This window comes from Chroicocephalus ridibundus, chromosome 11 (assembly GCF_963924245.1).
Source record: "Chroicocephalus ridibundus chromosome 11, bChrRid1.1, whole genome shotgun sequence".
In the NCBI taxonomy this organism is placed as follows: domain Eukaryota; kingdom Metazoa; phylum Chordata; class Aves; order Charadriiformes; family Laridae; genus Chroicocephalus; species Chroicocephalus ridibundus.
In genome coordinates, this window is record NC_086294.1 from 9623014 (window position 1) to 9649414 (window position 26401).

General features: G+C 41.4%; 2 protein-coding genes across 4 annotated transcripts in view; both read left to right on the forward strand.

The window, feature by feature from the left end:
- Positions 1-3291, forward strand: part of LOC134522126 (uncharacterized) — an 87239-nt gene extending 83948 nt beyond the window's left edge. The window contains exon 10 of the mRNA XM_063349432.1: positions 590-3291. The gene's annotated coding sequence lies outside the window, so the exon portion shown is untranslated. The remainder of the gene's footprint in view (positions 1-589) is intronic.
- Positions 3292-4530: 1239 nt separating this feature from the next.
- IL12B (interleukin 12B) overlaps positions 4531-26401 on the forward strand; it is a 42281-nt gene continuing 20410 nt past the window's right edge. For all 3 annotated transcript variants that reach the window (XM_063349500.1, XM_063349501.1, XM_063349502.1), the window contains exons 1-5: positions 4531-5050; positions 8954-9175; positions 10685-10905; positions 22006-22189; positions 24634-24715. In XM_063349500.1, coding sequence (XP_063205570.1) covers positions 24634-24715 — 82 coding nt within the window. In that variant the 5' untranslated portion in view covers positions 4531-5050; positions 8954-9175; positions 10685-10905; positions 22006-22189. The remainder of the gene's footprint in view (positions 5051-8953; positions 9176-10684; positions 10906-22005; positions 22190-24633; positions 24716-26401) is intronic.

Consider the following 26401-nt stretch of genomic DNA (forward strand, 5'->3'; position numbering starts at 1 on the left):
GATTTTTCTTTTTGGATTTTTTTTTTAACCAGAGGGATAAATTGTCTGTGAACTGGTAGCAGAGATGTAGGGAGACACACCCCCCCCCCCGGCTATGCAGTTCTTGAGCATTTTCAGAACAAGCCCTTGCAGGTGAAAAATAACAAAATCCGATGTCTGATCTGCTGGAGCGGTTTTCCAGACAACCCACCCGTAGCCTCAGTGGGGGCAGCCACCCACAGCAACCAGCACACAGGGTGCCCCAACCAGTTTACTTCTGAGCTCAGAATGTCCGTCCTGCTTTCAACCACCCCAGCGCAGCCCCAAGGCTCTCTTCTGGGGAGAGAACAGAGTACTTGTTCTGTCCATGTACCATCCCAGTTAATGAGGAAAATCTCTGGAAGAATGAGGAGATGCTGGTTTTGACTAACTTTTTTGTTTGTTCCCTATAAAGCACAGTTTAGTTAAGAATATATTTTGCTCACATATTTGGTGTTAAGCCAATTAATGGGATGAGGATCAGAGAGGACTTTTCAGTGAGATTCAGTAAAGGACTTTGGGAATTTCTTTTGCCTTTTCCTTGCAGCAAGAGATATGGTTCTTTTTTCAGGTGTTTCGTCTCAGAAATTCGCTGGAAGTGGAGGGACTCGTTATGGTGATTATACTCAATATAATGTCCTTGGTCGTTCCTGCTGTGTTACTGTGAGACACTGGTTTTGTAACCTTCAATTTTAAAGGTATTAAGAAGAGAATTTCATGGCTTGGGAAGCGGCTGTTCAGGGGATGCTTTGGAGTAAATAATTCTTTTGTAGTTGTGATGATGGAGAATTGATCTTGGTGATCTAGGTGACTCTTCCAATGTCTTTTTTTTTTTTAATAGCCATTTCTTTTTAAAGAAAAGATGTCTCATAAAGAGTTGTCTCAAAGGGGATAAATTTCTTCGTGATTTTTTCATTCTTCCTCAGGACAAAAAATATGGACATATGAACTCTTTGACCATTACTGAAACACGTGGTCTTTCTTTTCAGTGTCAGCTACTTTTCTTTTTAAACTTGAATCTACCAATTTAGGGCATTATATTCACACACGTGGAAAATGAAAGAGGAAGAAAATTGCCCCAGTGAGTTTCCCCATTTCATACCCCTATTAGTCTTGTAAGAGGTCTCTTGATGTCATGGGAATGAAGCTACCCGGGACATTTTGCACCCACCGATGAGATAAGAAGTCTAGTGTATAAGAACTACGTTGCTTTCTTCAGTACTCCATTCTTTAATTAATTTATGATTTTGTTCATATTGAAGCAAGAGGTTTGAATGCTTGTGAAGACAGACAACCAGCACGGAATAAGCGGGCACAGACACTGAAGTGGCTATGGCGTTTCACATCGCTGTGTGCCCTCAAATACTGTGCTTTCCCTGTGCCTATGAAGAGGGGAGCTCACGTCCATAGCTATTCTGGCATCAGCTTCATCCCTCCAAACTCTTGTTTGCTGAGACACAGGAATAGGGTGAAGAGGACCAGAGGGCCCCAAGACTTGGAGTGGAGGGTCTCCTCTGACATGAAGTGGGAGCCCCCTCTGTAGCAGAATGGCGGTGAGGAATTTGTGTGGCTGCAAGCAGTTCCCAATCCAGGCTCTGCTGCACGGATGCATTGTCTCCTCCTGCGACCTTAGGGTAAATTTGTGAGATTGCTTCAGCTCACCCAGCAGCACACTGCTGCAAAACAGAGCAGTCCTGCTTCTTCCCATGTCTGCCACTGGTTCCCAACCACATGCTCTTGGTGCTGAGCCATGGAGCTCATCGGCCCTGCTGAAAGTAAAGGAGCTGGCTGATGAGCAAGCAGGGGCAGTATTTCCAGCAGCCAGGACTTGTAAGTACACCTGGAGAGAAGCAAAGTCTCTCATGTTTTGGCTCTGGGTCCTGGAAGCCCTTTGACTCTGAGCAATTGGCTGGGCAGTGGAGGAGCCCCAGCGTGGTAGCGCAGCACTGCCCTGGGGACGTGCTGGGGAATGCGCACAGCTGACCAGGGGTGTCTGATTCAGCCAAAAACATGAACTGGGTATAGAGAGAAATAACAAAAGGGAAGTAGACTGAAGAAAAGAATTGACTGTACGTTTTTTTAGGAGTCGTTTTGTAGTTCTTGAATTCTGAGATGAATTATGAGCATTAGTCTTGCAAGTGAGATCACCCTTGGTATGAGTCTTTATCGGGGATTTATCTATCAGAAAGTGGACTGAAACTACTCAAACTTCCTATGAAGCTGCCCATTAAAAATCAGTGGCTTTCAGTCACTGTAGATTAAGGTTGGAAGTAAGTGTGTGATTCATAGGTAAAAGACTCATTGTCACCCTCCATGTTGGAAATTCTTTATACAATTTCTTTGCCATTTTTAAGTCATTTGCCTAAACAGAGAAGAGGACTGACCTTGTGATTAAAGCACATGGCAGAAGCAAATGAGGTGTGTTTGTGTTACTTTAGTCAGGTAACTTAATCTTTCGGTACATTAATTTCTCAATATGAAGCGCAATGCTAATCCGCATGGTCAGTCCATCACACATGGTCTCTGCTGATCCCTCCTCCTCGTGGGGAGGACTCCTGACACTCTTCCTCTGCTCCAGCCTGGGGTCCCTCCCACAGGAGAGAGTCCTCCAGGAACATCTCCAATGTCAGTCGCTGGTGGGCTCAGCCTTAACCAGCGGCAAGTCCGTCTTGGAGCTGGCTGGCATTGGCTCTGTTGGACATGGGGGAAGCTTCTAGCAGCTTCTCACAGAAGCCACTGCTGCAGCCCCCCCGCTACCAAAACCTTGCCACACAAACCCCATTATCTCACTGAATAGCAGGAGAAAAAGCAGTGTGATGCAGAGACAGCGTAACTCTTAGTACAGATTACTGTGTGCCTTTTGCAGGACTGTCCAAAGCGAATTCACTAGTTCAGGACAGGTTCCTGGTTTTTGTTGTACCAGTTCAATTTGCATTACTTCTCTTGTTCTGAAGCTGGCCAAGCTTTCAGCTTGAACAATTTTTCATTTCCCATAATCAGATCTTTTTGTAAAAACCATTGGCAAGATTTGGTTTTGATATCATCTTATGTCATTGCATACTTGCATTGGTCATATGGACTTTGTTGGCACACCAGAAGTGAGACTTGTAGTCACATTGGAAAATACGTTAATTGCCCAATTTGAATGTCACAAATATATTTGACGTTTCTGATTCCAGAAGTCTGATGCCAGCAGTGGTCTCAAAAATGTTAATGAGGTCTGGGTTTAGTGAAAATGTTCACAAAGTTCAAATAAACTGCAGTTTCTGTTGGGCTTTTTTGAAAATCCCTGAGCTTTGGGAATTCAGGATCTGGCTTGACAAAAAAGGGCATGAACTAAAGCCTAGAATTAAACACAAGGAAAGGTTAAAGTTGGGTATAAAATGCAAACTGGAATGTATAAACTCTAGTCAACATACATGATTCAAGTCAAGCATTTCATACAACTTCATTTTTTTTAGAAACTCCGCTTGTCTGTGATGAGAAGGATGTGAAGGAGAGTGAGTAATAGGAACTATCGAGTAAGGAAGGCCGCTGGGACGCTGTGGAGGGGAGAGCATGGGGACAGGGTGGAGAGTGCGGGGCAGAAGGCTGAGAAGGGATGATGCCAACCACGGTCTGCAGTTGTTAGAGCAGGTTCTTGGGGCTTCTGGTGGTCAATGTGACTCCCCTGCCAGCAAACAGGGACAAAACCTATTACTCATATTACATGGCTTGTCTCATCCTACTTGCACAGATGGTGTCCCTCCCTAGCTCTCACCAAGTCTGTCTTTATCTCGTTTGTGGGTGTCCAAAGGCTCCTGATGACCTGTACAGTGGCAACGTGGCATGACACGGTGGGAATTCTGTATTTCCAGTTTGGTTTTGGTTTTTGTAAGTACTGAAAAGTACTGACAGAATAGCCACAAAAAAATTACTGAAATCGCAAGTCAATTACTAAGATATGTGTAAAAGCCCAGAAGAACAACTGCCATTAGAAGGGTGGAGCTGTGGGTATGGGAGAGAATGAAAATCAAACGCTTCTACAGCTGATGTAAGTGCTGCGTAGAAATTGTATCAGAGCATCTATGCTGTTCTGCCAAATCAGAAATTCTATTGAAAAAATAATCTTCATAGTTTATTCTGTGTTTTATTTTGACAACAGCTAAGTACTGATTAGTATTTTTGAGATGCGTCCATTTAGCTTTTCTTCTTATTTGGCAGCACCTGGAGTATGAAATTAAAATCCTCCTTGTTTGTATTTAATCTCTGCTGAACAATCAGAAATTCTTTAATTCCCTCTGCCATTTGACAAGTCACATCTATAAATACCAGGAGTGAACTCCTGACCCAGTGAAATGAACACAAATTTTTTTCATTCTGAGTTAAATATTCTGATATTCAAATGGAGCAGAGATACAAAATAAATTTAAAAAAATATTTTAAATAAATAAAAAACCCCTTTAAATAAAGGTTTTTTCCTATGCAATGTTTATTTTTTCTGATTAATTTTGAGTTTGGCCTTCAGACCTGTTAAGAAGATACAAACCAGAGTCCACACAACCCTGTTCCACCGGCAGGAGCTGCTGAGAACACGGTAGCACTGTTGAGTTGAGCACTGCACATGAGTTTGCATCAGAACTTACAGGTTCTTTCCCTGACGTAGAGAAATGAGGTCGCAGAGCTGTGCTGACAGAGACAGGTAAAACCCTTCCCCACCAACTTGTGCACAGGCACGCTTCCCCTGCCGGCTGACTTCTGAAGATACGAGTCACTGAAATCACAGGTTTTCTGGTCTTTATATTTCACTGGATCCAATTACCCTCCTGTCCCCAGCAAATGTGTTTTCTTCCCTTTATTCACTGGATCTAAAGGTCTTGAAATTACTTACTTTCTCTCCATCTTCCAGCTGGAAGCTACATGGAGATACCCTTTACCCCATCAGCTGGCCCACTGTGACAGCAGTGTCCGTGGCTCCTGGGATATGATCTTCTACAGACCTGTTACTTTTGGCTCTGGAGATGATTTGAAAGTAGAAACACCGTTGACTCAAGTAAGAAAACCTGGCAAATTTCTCATACTTCTCCCCATACAACAGAATTTCTGTCTGAGAGAGACGAGGCAGGAATATCAGAGGAGGAACAGTTCAGGGGGCGAATTTCCAAGTCTCTTTGTGCTCTTCCTTTAGTTTGGGAGTTGGCGTTGCATGAACTTTATCAGAGATATTGGAGGGGAGGGGAAAATTCGTGTGAGTACACGCGCGCTTGTATGTGTATGTGTGAACCCCCCCTTTGCTGATCAGAGTAATGACGGTGCTGGTCTTGATACTCATGTGACTGCTACGACAGCTCACTTTCCTGTGACAATAAGGAGCCAGTTTCAGGCTTCTGGGTTTTGAGGTCAAGTTAGGTCTTACAGACAGTTCTGGGGGAAGTACTACAGCGAATACAGACTTATGTCGTCTTTGAAAGGCTTGCTATTTTATTACATAATAAAGAGACCTCCGCTTCTGACTCATCGTATTGTTTTATTTCCCCTAATATGTAAATGCAACCGCAGAGTTGTTTTGACTGGAGCTGGTTGTTACATCCCTAGATAACCACTCAGCAACTGGAAGCTTTGCCAAAGCCGAGGAGGCTATGCAAATTACTGACCGCGTACTCCACCTCTCGCTGCTCTCAGAAGGAAACAGCAAAGTTTTTACCATAACAAAACTGTCTCAGTACTTCAAACCTGAAAATGAGAACGGTTTGGGGGGGAGAAATTGTGGCTGCATGAGGAAAATAGTCACTATTTTGAAATACCATGCAGTACATTGCCATGCGTTCAAATAACACACAGGTTGTCCTGAATGGCTGGGTTTAATCGGAGGCTCTTTTATGTTGTGGGGAGTGAGAAGGTGGGTGTGAGCAGCACAAACCTGTACTGCGCTCCTGGAGGAATTTGCAGTGAATGCTCACAGTGGTCTCAGTGGACAGAGATACAATGCACTGAATGTTATTTCCAAATAGTGGCTTTTTTCTCATGCTGTGAAGGAAGCGGCTGTGTCCCCTGCGTAATGGTTGGAGCATATGAAGGACACCACCGGAGCAGTTGGGTTGTCCTGCACCCTGCGGTGAGTGCACATGGGACACCCACATCCAGCCAGCATTTCTGTCTGTTTCTCCACTGAGTGCCTCCTTAGATTTGTTCTCTTTGTTGTTTTTTTTGGGTTGTTTGGTTTTTTTTTTCCTTTGACACACTTCAGCTTTGTGGGGTTGATACAACTCTGTAAGGAAAATATTTCCTTTACTTTCTGAGGCAGAGAAATTACTCTCAGTGAAAATGGCCAACTTCTTGGAAGATAAGAGTTTCCAAGAAAGATAAAATGGATCTGAGGAACTGGCATTTCACTCTGTCATTACGTGGCTGTTTTCATATAGACCCCTTTTTCACTGAAGAGCATGGAATACTCCGCGCTATGAAAATGTCCATTAAATGAGAAAAAACATGTCAAAAAAGGAAAGTCTGAGGGATTCTTCTGGGCATTCATTAAAAATATGCCAGCCAACGTCATTGTTAACCTGTGCAAAAAATCAGGAAAAAAGCTAAAATCTGTGCTTGCTCTGACTAAACCAATGGGCCTGACGAGACAGAGGCAGTGGCTGCTCCCAGAACTGTTGTCTTGATGTTTCCTGCCAAGAAGTCCCAAAGCCCTTATTAGATCTGTAGCGACAGAGATGGGAAGACAAGTCTCTACCTTTATGTGACCGCAGCTGTGCTGGGGACTCTTGGATCTTCTGCACTAAGAGATCCGAAACAGAGGACAGACTCCTGCTGGTGCGATGCCAGCTGGTACCCGGGAGCGCGGTGCTGATGAGGGGGTCTCACGCAAACACATCCAGCCCGCTGTGCACCACACAGACCCCCCACAGGTCCCTCGTGGTGGCCAGGGGGGATGGGGCCATCACTCGCCCACGCTTGAGTCTCACCCTCCAGCCTTTGGGCAGCAACATGTGTTTATTACTGCCACCTTCTACATTTCCAAGCCATAGCCATCTCTCAGCTGTTTCTTACCAAGAAAATATTAGTTCCCTGAGAAATGTCCTGCTCCTGGCCTTCCTCTTTCCCTCTATGGTTTCACAACAATACTTACATCTTTAACAGGTTTGCATCTCTGTATGGCCATTTCAGCTCCCACAAAGCTGACCAGACCTAAACTGATTTGAACAAATTTTAGCACCTTTTTCCTTTTTACATAGCACAGACATTTATAAAGAGCGGCTTTCTCACAGGTACTAGTACATTCACCCTGCTGTACTGATGGTTGCTAGAAATCTGCAAAACACAACAGCCTGAGCATCACTAGGAAGTTTGAACTATTTAGTGGGATATTACCTATTCTTCTGCCCTGTCCATGCGCTCCAGCCAGTGATCAATGCCAGTGAAATCCTCCAGGGATCTCAGGTTGGGTTCTCAGCCTGTGGGAGTCATGCTGGCACAGCTCTGCAGTACCACCGTGCCTGTTCATCTCATGTAAAGTCCTGGTCTTTTCTTTCCTTTTCTGAAAGTGGAAGTCTCTGCAAGCTGAGCTGACACGAGAGGAGGAGTCTTTGATTCATGACAACCAAGTAGCTACCTCAAAGAGCAGCAGTAGCACCAGCTGGGCTGGCTTTCGTCATGATTGAGGTCAACAGGAACTTGAACTTTTATGCCAGGACTGGGTAGGAGATATTCTCTGGCCCAAAGCTAATAGTAAAGGTCAAGGGCTACTAAATGTTCCTGGCAGCGCCTTGCGCCATCCTGGGGTTCCTGTTCTATCTCAAATGCAGGAACCCTCCCACATGGTTGTGGGGCAGCTCTAAACCTCCAAACGAAAGACAGTCACAGGGAAGGAGAGCTGCCAGATGTTCTAACTTCACACTGAGTGATGGACACCCTGCCTTCTCCTATAGAGAGGATCTTTTATGACAATTTCCTAAGTTTAAGCAAAGGGGATTTTTTTTTTTGCATCAACTTTGACCTTCCAACTGAAAAAAATGTTTCTTTTAAGAGGAGTGGCTTTAAATTTTCCTTCCCAAATGCTGATATGATGAAGTTGTTTGTGAGGAATATTAGATATATTTGCATTCTGCTGGATTTCAGCACTAGTAATGCTTTTTTATTTAAAATGAGAAATGGAGGTAAAAAGGCTCTAGGACAAGCCTTCATGACTAAGTATTTGAACAATGAACAGCGATAACAGACATAACCTATATACAGCTACACAATGTTATCTACTTGTCCACATCATATGATTTTATATGTGCTGTTAATGGAAACACCTGTGTCTTTTCTACCACATTTCTGCCTTGCGGGTTAGGAATTCTGCTTCAAGTCATAGCAAAAACCTGGGCACGACTAAACACGTCAAAAGAGATCTTTCTCAGCTAAAGATGTCTCTGGCTCACCTGTGAATGCAGACCCAATGTACCACAGCAGTGCAGTGTGAGATACTGTAACCATCACTGTCTTGACAAAAATCAAGGCTATTTAGTAGCCTTTAGAACACAGAAGCAGAACCTGTGTTTCTCTCCCCATCTTTCCTTTTCTGTAGATTTATTATATGTAAGTAAAGCTGCAGCGCAAGTGAATGAAGTTCTGTCTCACCTGCTGAGGCATTTGTGCGTAAGGTAGTATAATGTTTCTGGGGTTCTTTTCTCTTTGCTTCCATTTCTTCGTTTTCATGAAAAATTAACTGTAAGGAAAGAGAAATGTAAGTGCCGTTCCCTATAATGAAATGGTAATTATAGTATTGTCACAATGGAAATTCGTGACTGCCAGGGATTTTAGCCCTGATGACTCTGCTCTCAAACCCTTGGCTGTGCCCCGACACCTCCCAGCTGGCAGTTGTGAATAAACTTTGCCCTCAGTTATTTATAACTCTGCTGCAGATTGGAAGGTTCCTGTTTTCTTAAAGCAACACACTTTGTTGCAGAGTTGACTTCTGTGGAAAGCTGTGTGGTGGCTCCAGGAACACGGCTGTCTTCATACCACATCCTGTGCCTGTGCTGTTCCTACCAGCCGGCTCACGGAGCGGTGCCAGGCTCGTGATGCTGACCACAACCTGCAGCGGGACTGGCCCCTTCAGCCAGCACGAAGCTCCCTGCAGATCTGGATGGAAGTGTCCTTCTGTGAGGATGCTCACAGTAGTTAAGTAGTATGTCCATTAAATTCAGCTGTTTGAATAAAAAAGGTAGCAGTTAACATATGAAGGATACCATTTGATATATATTTGTTCTACTAAATTTCTGTTCCTGTTCTGTACTGCTAAATTTCTGTTCCATCCTATCTGCCTACAACATTACGTTGCCTACACTGAACTGCATTCCGTGGTAAAAGTGCTTTTCTGCTGAACTCTCTAAATATGACTGATGTCCTATTTGCTTTGGGCGAACAAGAGTTCCTTTGACAAAGGGATTTATTGTTCCTATTGTCAGACTAAAGGTCTCAGAATTGATTCTTACTCGCAGATGTTAATTATAGGTGGAGGGAATTGAAACAGAACATCTAAAACTGATATTATTATTATTACATATACAAACAAGCGTTGCATAGGAATATGAATGTTTACCTTCTGAGGTAGTCAGGTGTGTGCTTATGGAAGAGATTCCGTAATGCAGGTCTTTCTCCTGCTGTTTCTCATTTGCCTTAGAAATTCCATAACTAATGGGAAGATAGTACAGCTTTGCCTCACAATATTAGAGGAATTTACATTGTGAAAAGTCATAAATGCAAACAAACTCTTTGCTTAGTCAACAGAAGTCAGAGAAATAAGCAGTGAATATTAGGTGTACTGTTTTCATACGGTGTTCCTTGCAGTAGCTATTACCACGGAAAGGAAGTAATGTCAATTGTGGCTGGAACCCACATTTGATTGACTTTCTAGTGCCGGGGAAAGGTTTGGTGGAAGTAGGAAGAAACTCCATGGTGCATTCGTTACGTCAACACCTATTGTGTAACTTCATTTAGCTTTGCACAGAGGAATTGAATTTTTGTTTTGAGTACTCTGAGGAGTGGGGTTTTGCCTATGGAAAGAGGCAACAGAAAAAGTCAATTAAAGATATAAAGTTAAAAATGGAGTAACACACTTTTGGCTCAAATAGTAGCTTATAAAGTCAAGTGGAATTTGGGGGCCAATGAATTTTTATGCTCTGCAGCTCCACGCTATGCGGTTGGAGACTAAGTTTAATTTCCATCCTGTTCATTCACTCTCCAGCTAGTCAGAGTGAGGACTGAACCCCCCCAAAAACACAGTTAAGCTTCAGGGAAGAGCAGAGTTAGGAAGTGACACAGGAGAGTCAACAATCACTGCGTGATAGCTGCAGGGGTTATTTACTTAACAGGATAGCATCCTTTTCTCCCCGGAATCTAGAAGGCCCTGGTTTCATTACCTTTGTACTTTCTGCCTATAATGAGAGCCAAACCCAGTAAAGACTCTCCTCTTCTGGCACAGGATTAAATGAACTCTCATATGTGCAAAAAGCAGTCAATTTTAACTTGAATTGAGTATTGATAGTCTGCTCACAACTCCGAAGAGCCCTGTGTATAGGATCACCAAAAAAAAGGCACTGGGTTGCATTTTTGGCAAAATCCAACCCTAAGTACAAATCCATGAACATTTTAAATGTGAAGCGTTTTCTTTTCTTTTTTTTCTCTGTCTCCTGAGACAAATTTAAGAGAGATCTCGTTCCTGCTCAAGTCCAGGAATTTACTGACATTGGTCAACAATTTCATCTGCGTGACAGACATTTTTTCTACGGACCTGTTGTGGTGCACTTACTCAGGATGATTTGCATCAGGATGATGTCAGAGCCCAGGGAGGAGCAAGAGAGCACAATTCCCAATATGAGCAACTCCAGGCACATCCTCATACTCCATGGCATGATGGTAAGCAGAAACAAATATGTTCACTCCATGCAAGCAGTTTCATCATTCTTTTGGGAAAGTACTTAGTGGAAGTTCCCTCATGCAAGGCTTTCTCCTCACTTTGACACCTAAATTGTTTGCTGAATGACAGTTATTGACCAACCAGTAATCTCCCCTGAATAAGGAACAGTAGATAGGTTCACACCCAAAATCTCAAAAGACACCCCATAATGACCCGAAAAGCTGTGTGTCTGCCTTTGCCTTGCTCAGTCACCTCCTTTCCTGTTTTGCTTCCTCTGCGCCCCCATCCGATTAGGTTGCTAGCAGGCAGTGAGAACTGAAGGACAGTGATTGCTCTCTCTGCTCCTCACCTTTCTGCATCTGTGCCCCTCAGGCAGTAGAGACCCGCTCCTTGGATGAAGCAGCTTGAACTTAATGTCTTCACCCCCCTACTCTCTTCCTTGCATCTGAACACAGGGGTGGTGCCATCTGTCTCGGTGTTCACCTTCTTAGCTGGTTGGTTGATGTTGTAGCAATAACAACACTGGAGTATGTGACAATGCCTGTTAGCCCCACTGCTGTTAAGTCTTGAGACAAGGCATTGCAACGTGCTTTGGTGCGTCCTGTGCCATACCCGGTCACAAAGACACAGCACACTGCAGTGGAACTATCCTCTTGTTTTTTCCCCTGCCACAGTGTTTGGGGTCAGGTAGATGTTCAGATCTTTCAAGGTTACAATTGGAAATAAACCCCAGGATTTCTCAGAATTTTTAGAAGCAATACTTAAAAAAAAAAAAATTACATTATTTTGTTTCTTGTTTTCCAGTCACATTTCTATCATTCTAGCACCTGTATATGTACCACTGTTGAGTACGATTCTGGCCAGCATATGGATCAGTCAGCAGCTGAATACAAAAAACCTCTCTTTAGGTACCAGCGTGTTCTTGGTCTTAACTAAGCTGAAAGTCTTCCCTGCATTCTCTGCTATTGGTTGAGACGGGGTATTGAGCTCAGCTGGTCTTTGGCCTGATCTGAGCCATACATTCTTATTCTCTGCTTCCTATTTTACTTTTTTCACCCTTCATTAGGAACCTAAGGGGAGATCAGAACTGTTAAATGTTAAAAAAGTTAAAAATGTTAAATTGTTAAAAAAGTTGCATGATACAACAAAATCGACCAGCAAAAGAGTAACTTCTACAGGACCTGAAACTGAGTCAGAGACCGAGACTGTGTGTGTCCATATGGGCTCAAAAACCATGGGCAAATGAGGTAGTGAATTTTTTGGGGCACAAAATGAAATGAAAGCCACAGCACGCAACAGGGCAGAGAAGCAGAGCAGTGGGCTACAACCAGCAACTGGCTTGTACCCAGTACAAACTGCCAGTCAGTTGGCATGAACAGAAACAGCATATTCCGGGGCAGGAATGGAGGTGGCAAATGGTGGGAAAGCTTCAGGTTGTCGTTGTTCCATTCTTACAGCTGGCACATCAGCACCCACACCTGCCCCTGTATCTTAAACAAGAAGCCCTCTGCAAAGATTTCATTCAGAAATGTGTGGTGGCGAGAAAGGGAGTTGCTGTGGTTAAGTATGAAACAATCTAATTCCCATTAATTTTGTTACAGTCTTTCTGTCAATGCAGCTGGGAGTCAGACAGACAAAATATAGTTAAAAACCAAAGATTCTTTCTTATGTCTCTTTCCTCTGCCTGTTCAATTACTTTTGGCCACAGAGACAACATATTAGTAGTAAAAGAAATTTTTAAAAGACTTCCCCCTTTCAAATAAAAACAAGATAAAGTCAGTTAACTGATTCATCTCATAAACATTGTAACAACAAGGACTGTTCATCAGTTTAAAAACTGACAAAGCAAGCTGATGCTGTTGAGAAGAGGGGGGGGAAATTCCTGTTTTATGGCTACAATTAATAACTGTAATAAAGGACAATTTTTCAGGGACAATAATTTTAAAAAGTAGAAAAATGTAATATAAAATGACAGGACAATGCAGTACTGCAGAAAGTATGTTTTTGCACTGAAAGAAGTGACACTGTAAAAATAACATTTTGGGCTTCCATTTTTTTAATTTAAAAGAAATACATTGAGGAATTATTGAAATATTTGTATGCTCCCTATTAGAGTTCAGATCTACTCTGAACACCTTTTTAATGGACAAAGTTAAGGAACGTGAACTCTATTGCACACTTCCAACTTAAACTCATGTGTTGCTCATCTCTCTAGTGGTTTGCTGCGTGATTAACTATATGAAACTAACTACACAGAGAGAACAGAATATATTCATTTTCTGTCCTTGAAATTCCATGATACATGACTCAAGTGGATATTGAAAACCTGGGTTTCACATTTCTTCAAATTTTCCAGTGGAATTTCAAATGTCTGTTGAGAATTTTAGGCTACTGTGGTGACCTTACTCTTTTAAAAGCTCATTTATAAGCATCTTGGAGCAGGCTGTTGGCCAGTTTGCAAACCTCTGTTGCACAGAATATATTAAAAAAGCGTAAGATGTGTATTCATGCCCTAAATAAGCCAGAGGATAGACCTAGGTCTCCTGGTCCACTCTTTGAGAAGGCAGGCAGCACGCTTCGGCTCTGACCACGATCCATTTAAAAACAGTGGAAGCTTTTCCTGTCCTGGTGTCCAGTGGTTCCAGGTTGTTTCAGCCGAAGCCTGCAGACACGGGGCAACTTTTCTGCAGGCACCTGGGTCAGATTCAGAGAAGTCTGAAATAAGTTTTCCTGTCTAAGCATTGTAGCTTTACTACCCAAGAGGTTTTTTTGTGAACACTGGCGCAAAAGCTGTTTTCACTGACGTCTACATCGAAGCATCCATTATATTAGAGGGAGAAGGATTAAGCCTGTACTGTTTTCTCTTTAAACATGGAACATTCCTTTTTCCACTGTACAAACTCTGTAAAAATTCACATTAATCCAAATTTGTCTTCTATCAGGAATAGAACATAAAAGCCAAAAAAGGCTTTTGTTTCAGCTTTCTTTTAAGAGTGTGCTGCAAAGTTCCAGAAGCTGGTCACAAATTACCTTACCTTTTGCAGATTATTAACATAAAAGCTATGTAAAGTTTTGAATTATGTAGTTTTAATTAGTCCTAGACTAGTACCAAGGAAACTTATTATTTCTCTAATTACAGTATTAATAACTCTCGCAATTTTACAGGGATTTATGTTTTCTTAACATGACAGTTAATCTTAAGGCTTAGATTTACATGACAACACATGCGATGATTGAATTCTCAGCTTACATTTTTTACTAAAATCAGCCTCTAGCTATTGAGGGTGCAAAGAACAGCTGACAAGTGCAACTTGGCTTCACCCTGAATCCTAAATGCAATACCAGCAAAAGTTTCAAAAATAACTCCCTGGAGTAGATACTGTCTGGGGAGCGCGGAAGGCTAGCAGGGCTGTAGCCCCTCCCCGGCACATTTATTCTAAATGTTATCTGGTACGTCATAGCAGGGAGGATTTGCCCGTCCACAGCCCCTCTGTTTTCCCCATTCTATTGTGGTTGCTCGAAACCGTCACATGTCAAAGCTCCTGAATCTCTAGCACTCAGGGTTGGTAATACTGTAGTCCCACTTATTACAAAATTACTTCAGCAGAGCTAACGTTCACAGAAGTTACGGAAGTGAACGTCATATCACAAAGCAACCACTGGAGTCATTTCAGAAATTTCCTTTGACTTTCAGAAGTTGAGGGATGCTTCAGTGGTTCATTTGTGAAACATCTTTGCTTTCCAAATAGGCCTTGTATGACCTCATTCATTAACAGTCATAGGAGGTGTTAAAGCTCTTATTACATCATTTAAAATATCTTTTCACCACCTCCAGGAACCTGGAATTTTTTGACAGATAAAAAATGATGCAACAAGATGCCTAGATCATGACGGGGCACTGAATCTTACTGTGAACTCCTGGTATCCCTTATAAAATGAGGTCCCATTTTCAGTTTGAGTCTCTAGGCTTTAGAATAAAATAAATATATCCACATTAATAATTACATAGCAAAATAGGAAGCTGTCATGCCTTCCCTTTTCTTCCAGGTATATCCACGAGTACTTTTAATTTATGTCCATCTTCAAAATAACAATAACAGCAGATAAGAGAAGTATTTTGCATAATGATCATACTTTGTACTGACATACATGCACGAAGAGTACAACTGAAATTCTGCCCAGAGAGTATTTCATGCACAGATGTCAGCTTGCTCTGCTGGGATGCTGAGCTTGGGCAGAGGTTGCATGGCAGTAGTTAGCAGTCAGCAGTGCCGAGCCTGAACCATGTGCCCTCTTAAGAAAGGTTCAAACCTGCTTGTGAAACACCATGTAAATGTAGACTTAGTCAGTGGAGCTACCAGCAAGAGTAACTCCTCTGCTCTGCTCTGCTCTACTTTGCTCTCCTCTCATTAATGCCATGATAACAGCCTGGTACCTGAACAACATGCACGTATACACCACTGATTGTTTGTTTTCCCCAGAGGAGGAAGTGTGTGCAGATTAGAAGGTCAAGAAGGAGCATTTGTTTGTTCTTTATAGACACATTGCAGGCACAGTAAAAAAAAACAGGTGCATTTGGAGCGGAAGACAATGATGTTTTCTGACTTCCTGGAACATTTCATTCAGAAGTCTTGGGCCATTTTGGGAGAGACACCTGTTTTCCTCCATTCTGCTCCCCTAACAAAGCATTACCTTTATGTCCACGTTTCTTACTATTAAAAAAGGTGAGAATTTTTAACCCCTATCATCTTCTTAGCGCCCCAGGTGGTGTTTTAGGTTTCCTGAGCCCAGCTCTGGTGCAACTAGAAAAGAACGGCCATGAGGGTCCCAAATAAAGCTGGCAACTTGTGTGAGTTTTTGCAATATACTACCAAAAGGCTGGAGTGGCTCAAAATGTTTTTCAGTGCCCTTGACAATTTTCCTTTTCACCCCAGAATGGGAGGAAATGAACAGCACTTTTTTCCCCCAGCTCTTCCCTTCACCAAAGGTGCAGGTCACTTCGCATGGGTTACACTCGCCAGTGCAAAGTCCTTCATCTCTGGTTCATGAGCAGCCTGTTTCTCAAAAGGCCCTTTGATATTGCATGTGGCCATAGGGATGTAACAAGCTCATACTGCATTAGAGGAGAACAATGTCTCATGTTGCCAACAGCTTATTATTTGTTTCACCTCTGGGACATCAAAGGCACCCCTGAGACATCAAAGGCACCTCTGAGACTGCAAATCCAAGTGCCAAAATGAATTCTTATGGTTGCTGAAACAGAACAATTTTGAAAAAGTAAACTGCCCTTCAAATACTGTGCTATTAAGTGATAGGTGAGTGGTTAAAAATAGAATATTCCATATAATTCCACAAAAATTACAACATAATGACTCTTGAAATATAAAAGGTCTGCAAAAGGTGCTGTTATAACCAATTTCTGTCTCTCTCTGAGGCATGCTTGGCCTTTGCAGTTCTTTTTTACTCTGCTTCTATTTTGCTTGTAGTCATTCACTGAACACTTTGTCTTAAGTGTGTGTGTGTGTGTGTTAAAAGCATGTCACTTGCTGTACAAAACCGACATGTATCACAAAGCTAATTCCCACCTATCAACAAATATAATTTGTAATGGCATCTAATCAAATAGATGTATTTTATGTAAGAAAATCCATTAATGTCTGAGAAAAGTATTTGATGAATTTTAGATGATTAATACAATTCTGAAATCTGAGTAATTTCCCAATAACTTCTCTAACTGAATGTTAGTGTAGATGTTTTTTTCTTCTCTTCAGTGTCACGCTATAGTTCTCCACTCTGTCTTTCTTCTGCATTGGTCTTACCTCAGCTGTGGCCAAAGAATAACTGAAGAGCAGTATGAGAGCATCAAAGCATTTTCCAGATCATACAATAGATGCTTTCTGATTGTCCACATTGAAATTATTTTCCTACATTGCCTGATCCTAACACCAACAGAGAAGTCTTATCTATTAACTGGCTTTTAGTAAAGAAAATACAGATTTTTTCCAGGGATGTTCTTATGGCTTAATGCGCTATGATGGAATACGTTGGTTGTTGCCTCCTTTGTCACCCTCAAGTTTATGTAGAAAGGCTACTGTTGTTTCCTGTAGACTTGTTGATCCCAATCCAATAGTGTGATTCTGGGTTTTAAAAGACCGACCCCATCACGTACCCATAGCTAACAATCACTGGCTCTAAAAACTGTGACCAATCTACGTACCTGCCTACCTACCTACGTACCCTTCCCTGTTATGTCTTAAATGAGCTGAAATTCCTATTAGTGTAATACAAATCACAAATATGTCATCAGGTTCTCCGCGCAGATACTCAGCTACTGAATTTGTTGCCCAAGGATTTTATCCTTGCCTATTACTAACTTACTGTGGATACCTGAAAAAATGCTATATGCAATTTTAGAATTTCAAAGAAATCAAGTATCCAGATTCCTTTGTATAGAAGCTGCCTGACAAACAAGAAAATCCTGCTTGAATTCAAGTCAATAAGTTACTACTGGGTTTTTCCCTTTACTTTCAGTTTGGTGTGTTATTTCCCCCACCCCCAGCACTATATCCTGGCCTAAGTAATGGTGACAGTGGATTTCAAATAGTTGCAACATCACACTCAAGAAATGAGTGAACATCACATAAAGTGAGCAACTTGCATCTAGAGCCTACATTGAGTGTAGCAGATCAGATTTATCACATGTAAATAACAGATTTGTGATGGAAACAGCAGAATCATGTAAAGTGCATTGCATTGCACTTTCAAAAACCAATGAACCACCTTCATATGCATGCTCTGGGGCAGGAACGTCTCTGCTTCCTCTGTTAGAGAGGACTGGTATCTCTACAGTTCTGCAATCAATCTTGCAGCGATACCAGTTTCTTTTGTATCTCAGCCCCATGTTTTCTGAGTGCCAATGAAGATCTGCAAAAGCATATTACAGACATAGGTATCCAAATCACATTGACTTTCTGGAGTCATTTACTGTAGAAAATGTGATTTGGTTCTTAAAACCCTTTTGAAATGCCATACATCTTGGGTTTTTTTATCCTTATGCAGGATGGTACTACCTCCTTCCTTGCTTCTTTTTTTTTTTTTTTTTTTTTGCTTCTAATATTGTCTCTGAATACATGCTTCTGTATAATGGAGCCTATATAGAGACACCCAATGCATTGTGAGTTATAAGTTGACTGTGTAGGTGTGCATTTACTGGGGGAGAAGGCAGTAGGACTAAGAGATGAAAACCCCTTCTTTCCACTTCTCTTATTTAGCACCAGCTAGTGCTCTGTGTCTACCTGTATTTTATATCCACATTCAGCCCTACACTTGAACAACAGTTAGCTCTAATCTGAAAGTTGAGTAGCTACATTAGCATGATAGTGGCCAATTAATTAGGTCAGGCCACAGTAATGCTATTGTGCAATTTCTCCTCTGGAGGCAGTGGATGGCCTACCAGCTTGGAGTGCAGATGAGGTAACCATCTTATTGTCCTCTCCATCTAAGGAGAGATACCCAAAGTCCCCATCTGGGGGGGCTGCTCTAGTTGTATCATAATGCAAATGAATCACTGACGTATAAAGCTTAAATTTTTTTATTTTTAATAGAAGTGGGATGTATTTTTCCCCGCTATTGTTTTTCATTTCTCAAGGTTTGGTCTTGGTTCAGTGGTCCCACATAGTACCTTGCGACTGGAGTTTTTTAGGAAAGTTCATTGTTATGCTAGTATTACACAGTATTTCCTGATGAAGTCACATAAATCACTGTTTAGTGAATTATATATAAAGAACAGAGTTCCCTATGACATTATTAATAACAGCAATAAACCTTGATCTTTGGCATTAATCTCCAAATTGACATCCATGCAAATTAGCCAGATGCTGAAGGAAATTCCATATAGAGAAATCATACGGATTATACAGTTTATATAAACCTTTCTTTTACTAATGTTATGCAGGTTTTTTCCTGGATTGTCATGAAATAACTCTGTCATCCCACAATGTCCTTCAAAAGAAAGGAAAACCATTTTCAAAAGGGCCATTTCTGCCGAAAAGGAGTGTTTCTATTACATTAGAGGAAAGCAAAACATGGACGTAGAGTTTCCACCATTCTCTTTCAGTGTCATAGGGGAAGTAGGATAAAATGATGGGAGAGAAGCTGCTCTCCTCCAAATTTCCCCATAAGCATATATGAGCTCATAATGGAAAACCAGACTGTCATCAAAAGATATTTTCACAATCTCTATGTTTTAATATTTAAAAATTCCTCTGATGGATCATAGCAAACTATCCCATCATGGAAGTTCCACACAGATGCTCCATAACTGGCATCCAGGATTCTTGACATAAAGGTTGGGTACCGTATTACTCCATTTGTCCTGTAACAATAACTGAGCTAAGGCAATTACGTAGGTTTTATGCATATGTGTGCAAGCACACGCTCTGAAAATGTGTATTTATTCATATTAATCATTAACTATCCATGTTTCGGAACTGAGCAGCCATTTAAAGACTACCACCAGGTTGAGCAGATGTTTAACTATGCATTAGTGACATTACAGTCAAAAAAGAAAAGCCATAATAGATGGTTGACATAAGCAAACAGGCAAGCTAAGGTGGACTGAGAAAGGAGTAGGCAACATGTACGTAAAGTTACTTGTGCCCTTATGTATCTGCTCAGGGACTGAATGCAGCTCAAGTTTTCCTGGTCATTGCTGGCTCACTGTAAACTCGTGTGTTATCACAGAAATGAATTTTGGAAATTGTCTTAAATGGGAACAAATTGTTGCCTAACCTTGATTCAGCCCGGGCTCTGTCTCATTTGTGAAAGGCGAGCTGCCCTAAGCGCTTCCAGAGGCTGCAATCAGAACAGGCTGAGACTACAAGGGGAAAGGGGTGTCCCTGTTCACTGAGGCTTCCTCCTTGCCCTTGTGACAAGGTTTCCCCTGGGAGGAGAAGCAGATGAACGGGAATATGGTGCACAGCCCAGGGTCCTGCTGACATGCATTTCACAGGCAGGCAGGGACCAGGATCAAAAGGAGACGATTTTGTCCCCTGGAACAGTTTGAATGCATTTCACTTGCCTGTGCGCCAGCTGCTGCTGCCACATCTTTCTCAACGGGGTTTCTTAGACTGCCATTCACTCTTTCTGAACAGTGAAACAACATTAGCAGCAGAAGCGTCAGCATCTGCAGGGCCCACCATTGGCAAAATGGCCTGGATAACAATAGCTGTTAAGGTCGGAGTGGGAATATTAACAGTGTATGTGAACAGAGGACCCAAAACTGCCTGAGAAGACCTTTGTCCCAAATGATCATGTAAGAAAGAGAGGAAGACAAGCATCAGCCAGATGCAAAGACAGTACATGTGCCTGTAGCCCACACGTCCTCTCAACGTGTGTGTGTAAGGCTGTCTGTATGTGTGGGAGGGGGAGATTAGAGCTTTTGGGGATAAGCGGAGGGTGGACACATATAGGTATTAATTAACATTTTGGAAGTTCTGGCTTATCTGTTATATTATTGATATGGTTCCCAAATGAATAGTTCACTGGTTGCTGGTCAATTCTGTGTCGTGAATAAATCAATAAACCTCTTTGATCCAGGCTCAGAATACAGTACGTGAAGAGAGCAGTTTTCCTCTGTGGCAGAGCTGCCATTTCAAACCTGCTTCAGAAGCCGCAGTGCCAGCCTGCAGCCTCTCGCCCTGCTCTTGCCCAGCTCTGGCTGTGAGCTCCAGCAAAGCCAAGTCTGGGGCTGACGTCTGAGTAGCCCCAGGATGGGTACACTGGCCTCAGCAGCGAAGTTGTTAGGCCCATCTGAGATTGAAATGCTCTAGTCTTGTGTTTTGTCAGAGGGGAGGGAGTTAAAGCTCAGCTGCCAAAGGCGTATGTGATCCTACTCACGCAGTGCTCCTCTGAAGAGGATGGCTAAGGAAAGAAAAGGATTCCACTGGCAGTACTGTATATTTGTGTAAAGCTTTCAGCACAGTTAATCCAGAAACCTGAAACTACCCTCTTTCAAATTGGAGCGTGCCACCCTCTCTGCTGTTGACCTCCCAGGGGTTCATAATAAGTTTATCTCACTGCTAATTTGGGTTGTTACTCCTTTTTTTTATATTCTTGCCATATTTGGGGGCACCAAATATGCAACATGTTGCAGATGCTTGCGTTGTTTCATCTGTGTGAAGGACTCCTGAAATGCCATTGACTAGAGCAGAAGGGACAGGCACCATCTTTTCGTTGCTGGATTACTGCGTTGTAGCTTTCATCTCTGGGCTGTGGGAACGCTCCTGCCATTGGCGAGCACATAGGACAGAGTTGTGTCTCTCTATGAATTCCTAAAGCACGTCAGGTTGAATTTCAAACCATTTCTTTTGCTTTTATAAGCAATGTATTTCTTCTTGCTTATAACTTTTCAGTCATCTTATTTAGGTTTGGAACAGGGCTAGAAGAACAACTCCGTTTTGGTTTGCCTGAGAAAGTGAATTGTTTTGTATTATTTCACAAATAATAAAAAAATCAATAGAAACTTCTTCCTCATTTTCAAAGTACATGTTATGTATGGGGCTTTTAAGATGCTTGAGTACAAGTCTAAAAGGAACATCAGTTTATGAAGAAAAAATTATAGGCTACATTTTAAAACTGCAACATAAAATATTGTGACAATTTCAGTTTTTTATCTCTCAGACGTAGCTAATTGTTTATTTTTTGGTTGACCTAAGTCTCAATTTTTAGAGTAAATACAATTCTAAAACAGCAATTAAAAATGAATTTCCCCTTATCTTTACTTTTGATTGATGTGGTAGCTGGGATTTTATTTCACGTAATTATCTCTTTCATGCTTACCAGGTAGAAATAGATTTAGTTTATTTAACTTTCTCTTTCTGTCTTCATAATGTATTTCCCATTAGATAGTTTTGGAAGTTTATTTAGCCTGTATTTACTCTTCCTCAGATGATGAACAGGCAGTATGAGAGAGACAGAAAATCAGGCAGGAAAGGAAATGCCTCTGGCATAACATAAAGGTCATTGTAACAATCTCATTATCTCATTTCCTCTTTAAAGTTTACCTGGGAGTCCCAAACTTTTTTTTTTTTTTGCTTTAGCTCTGCCACTATGTAAAAAAGGAACTCAAGCCACGTGTTGCAATTCTGTGGTATTGCGGTGAAACAGAGCATCCCTTTCCTTTCAGAGTTTAGAAGTATTTATAAGGGAGCCAGCGCTTTGCTTCCTTCAGATCACAAACCCAACCTGCTTGGCAACTTCAGCTAACAGGCATCGCAGGAGAAGGTGAGAATTCCTTTCTTCTCTAACACTGCGGCAACACGAGTACGGTACCAGCTGCTTCAGATTAAACTAATGAAAACTTAAAATTATTTCTTTAATTTAAAAGTGTATTTAAATAGTTGTCGTGACATTTTTCTCAGGACAGTATTTCTATGCTTATGTGCCTGAAGTTAAGCACATTATATATATATACGTATGTCTATAGCTCATAGAATTGTTATCTACCTAACAGAACAGCTAATGTTATAAGGTAGTAATCTTTTGTATCTTACCAATATTTATGTTGCTTGGGTGTGCACATCGACAAATATGTATTTACAGTCATGCTGTTCTCTGTTTTAAGAAACATGGAACACGAGTGACTTGGCCCTGCCTTGAGCTGGGACAGGTCCAGATTGATACCCAGAGGTCCTTTCTGACAGAAATGATTCTGATTCTCAGTGCAGGAATCTGTGCTGATTTACAGCAGCTCGTGTTCCACATCACAGGGAATCCATATATGATGTTGGCACACTCTCCTCATCTACAAAGTGCTCGGGCAACTGCATTGATTCGTGATGTTCAGAAACTGATTTTATTTCTGATTAATTTTTCACTAAAATTTTGGGGGGGGGGAGGGGTGTCCACCTCCCATCTCAAAAATTTAATAATTTTCCATGAAAATTGTTAACTTTTTTCATAAAAAACCTGAATTGTGAAGCTTCTCCCTAAAACCAGGGAAACTTTTCTGTTTTCAAGGTTTCAATTTTGATGAAAAGTTGATACAGAAAAGAAGACGTGTTTTACAGCCTTCTCTGAGTTTTAGTTGGTATTTCAGCTATTGGTTTTATGAAGCATAGTGACGAATGCCGCGTTACAATGAAAGAAATTAGCGTCTTTAGGAAAGCTGCAAAATGTATTTTTCTTTCGCAGATTACAGATAATCCTTCCTGCAGTAGAAAAGCATCAGGAGCTAAGAATATTTGCTTTTTAATGAGGCAATATACTGCTGATAGGCTGCCTGACACTATCTGGCTTTTCACTGAGGCCCCCACCTCTCTCTCAGTACAGATGCAATGTGAGCTGGTTCCGCTCCTAGATACTCTTTTTGGGTACTATACTTGTAGCTTCTGGTCCCATCAATAGCTATGCTGTACAGTGTACAAAATCAGACGGCATTTCTTGGCATTTGTCCAGAGACAGTTGGCTTCTGATGAAGATTAAGGACTGCTAATAATAGCAGGAGTGAGTAACAGATTTGGTGCACGTAGAAATACACACATACTCATCCTCCATAAACCCAAATGAAAATGTTTCATAGCACATGAGCAGAAATAAGGAGGACTGCTCCCCTTTCACTGAAAAAGACTGGTTTGGGAGGAAAAAATACCCAAACCACTTAATTTTGTGTTTTTCATCTGCATTCAGACTCACACTGTAGTCAGAATAGACTTTGAAAGGTATATTCACCAATCTCTTTTTCGAAGTCATACTCCTGTTCATTTGGCTGTATCTCCAGTTGAAAAAGGTCTGAAAGTGTATCTAAATAACAGCCACTAAAGTTTTTTATGTACTTGGTGGTTACAACAACATTTGGCACATATGTTTTGTGTTTCATGAAGAGCTCTAGCTGTATTTTGAATTTAGGACAAATATACATTTTTTTATTTTATATACAGCGATATGCTTACGTATTCTCCAGTGAGATACATGTATGTGTCTCAATGAACACAGCAACAATGATATCCAGCCGTTTCTGCAAATAGAGCTGTGGCACTGAATCACGTAGGAATTTTCCCTGAAACTGCTTGCAAAATTAATTAGACTGTGCAACCTCAGGTGGATAGTAGAACTAGTACCAGTTAGGCAAGTGTCAGTATTGATGCCAGCTCTGCACTGCATTATTGACACTGCTGTCACTTGTTCCCACAGCGATAGTGAAGACTATAGTCCAGCAAAACACTTCAGCACATCCTTCCTTTAAACGCAGTCCTTCGTTTAAATAGGACTATTGTCATGCTTAAACGAAGAAATATACTTAAAAGCTTTGTATGACTGGAATTTTATGGCCATTGATCCTTTAGTCCAATGCCTTGTTCATGCAACTAGCCTCACTGGCATCAGCAGGACTTCTCTTGCATGAGGAATATTTAACTGAGGGACCTGGGAATGCTTCTGAGCTGCTGACCGTGTAAGACCTACACACACAACAGTTTCCTCTAAGTTCCGTGATTTCTTCTTTAAATTGGTTTGTGGTGTGAATTACAATTGGATCAAAATCTTAGCTTAAGCTCCAGTAGAAACCTGATATTCAATTTTTATGTAGTCTAAGAGTTCTTCGAATGGGAGAGTGTTTCTTAGTTCACTGGAACTGACTCTGTCTTATTATCCTGTCCGGCATTGAGCTTGATTTCAGTACACAGTTAACCATCCTCAAGGAAGTTTAATAATTTATTTTTTCTCTACAGATGTCTCACCTACTATTTACCTTACTTTCATTATTTTCCTTTGCTGCCCTTCTGGAAGCGCAGTGGAAACTGAGGGAAAATGGTAAGCAGTCTTCACTTACTGAGACCTACAGCTGTAGGACACGAGGGTATTTCAGAATTATACTTGTGTCCACAAGCACAGGATTTGTCAACTATAGCATCTTATGCCAAGGCTCTTCCTATTTGTTTGTGAATAACTAGCCAACTAATTGGTATTAATGGAAGAAATATTTAAAAGTCCTCAAATGTGGTACAACAGCCGTTCTGAATATTTGCATTAGAATTCTCCATTCTCTTGTTTCGGTTATGCAGTCTGGAAGCAGAAACAGTATCTTGTGACTTAGGTAACAGCCCAAAAAGTGGAGAATTAATTGCCAAAAAGAATATTTCACAGTAAAACCTAAAACCTAGAAATAGCTTATCCCACTTTTCTCGTAAATAATTTAAATGTAAATACATTTGTAAAAATAGGGGGTCGGTAATAAACAAACAAACAAATCTTTTGAATAACTTACCAGAAAATTGGGCTAAATTCAGATAATCAAATTTGCTGGTTTTATTCACCCAGTGTAGCTCCATCATCCAGGCTGTCTTCAATGCAAATCCAAAACGAAGAACCTTAATGAATATGAGAAAAGCCTTCTCAATTTGATTGTGGTTTAGTTGTAAAAAGTAATTTAATTATTTTTCCCTGTATCTTTACAAAAAATGATTTATCCTTTGGGTTCCCTGGGCAATACCACGGTGCTGAAAACTGCAAATATATTTGTCAATATTGAGAATAATCTTTGTGTTTGAAGTCTGTAAGATTTACCTTGCCTGGGCTTCAAATATCCATAAGCAGTTTGGTAAGCTTCCTGGCTTGCTAGAGTTGCATATTTTCTGCCATTTTAGATTCAGCATTTGACCTGTATTTCTTGGTGTTTCTTCTTTGTGGTAAAGTCTTAAAGGTCTCATTGTGGTAGTGAAATGAAAAGATCTTAGAGCTCACTGGAACTCTGATTGCCTGGGATAAGTGCTTGCTGTAGTCTTGGCACACTAAGAAACAAATTTTTGACACTTCTTGCATGTCTCTGAAGGCACTGAACATGGTTGGGGAGCCTGTGAGAGCAGTAGTGTATATCTGAGCAATGACAGTTGAATTTGAGAACTATTGCCACTCAGAAACATAGGTGAAGTTTTTCAGCCAACCACAGCAAAGAGACAAGAGAAGATAATGCTCCTTTAATGGAATTGTTCCAAATTATTTTGTTGCGTGGTGAGTCTTCTAAGTTGGAAAGATCAGCAGGGCACTCTGGAGTTACAAGATGGCATTTAGAAGAGAACATCTCCCTGTTGCTGTTTACGTAGCTCTGCTGTAGCTCAGCGATCCCCCGTCTTTTAGTAATTGCTCCACTGGGACCAGGGTGATAGGAGTACAGGTTGTTCCCTGCAGAAAATGGAAAACAGCATCAGCTACGGGCAAATAGAAACCACTTACCCAGAGCTTCCGTCCTTCCCATTGCTCACTCACAGACCTTTGACGCTGAAGAGGGCAAAGCGTCATAGCTTTGCACCACAGCAAAGCACCATAGCACAGAGTGGGTTTACGTGCCATTCTGTGAGCAAAGGCCACAGGCCACATGCAGGAGGAATACCTGGGCTCAGTGTGTCCTGGCACCCTCACCTTTAAAACAAAGGTACCTGCTTAATTCCCATGGTTATGAACCATTGGAAGATCGTCTGGGAACACGGGAAAAAAAAAAAT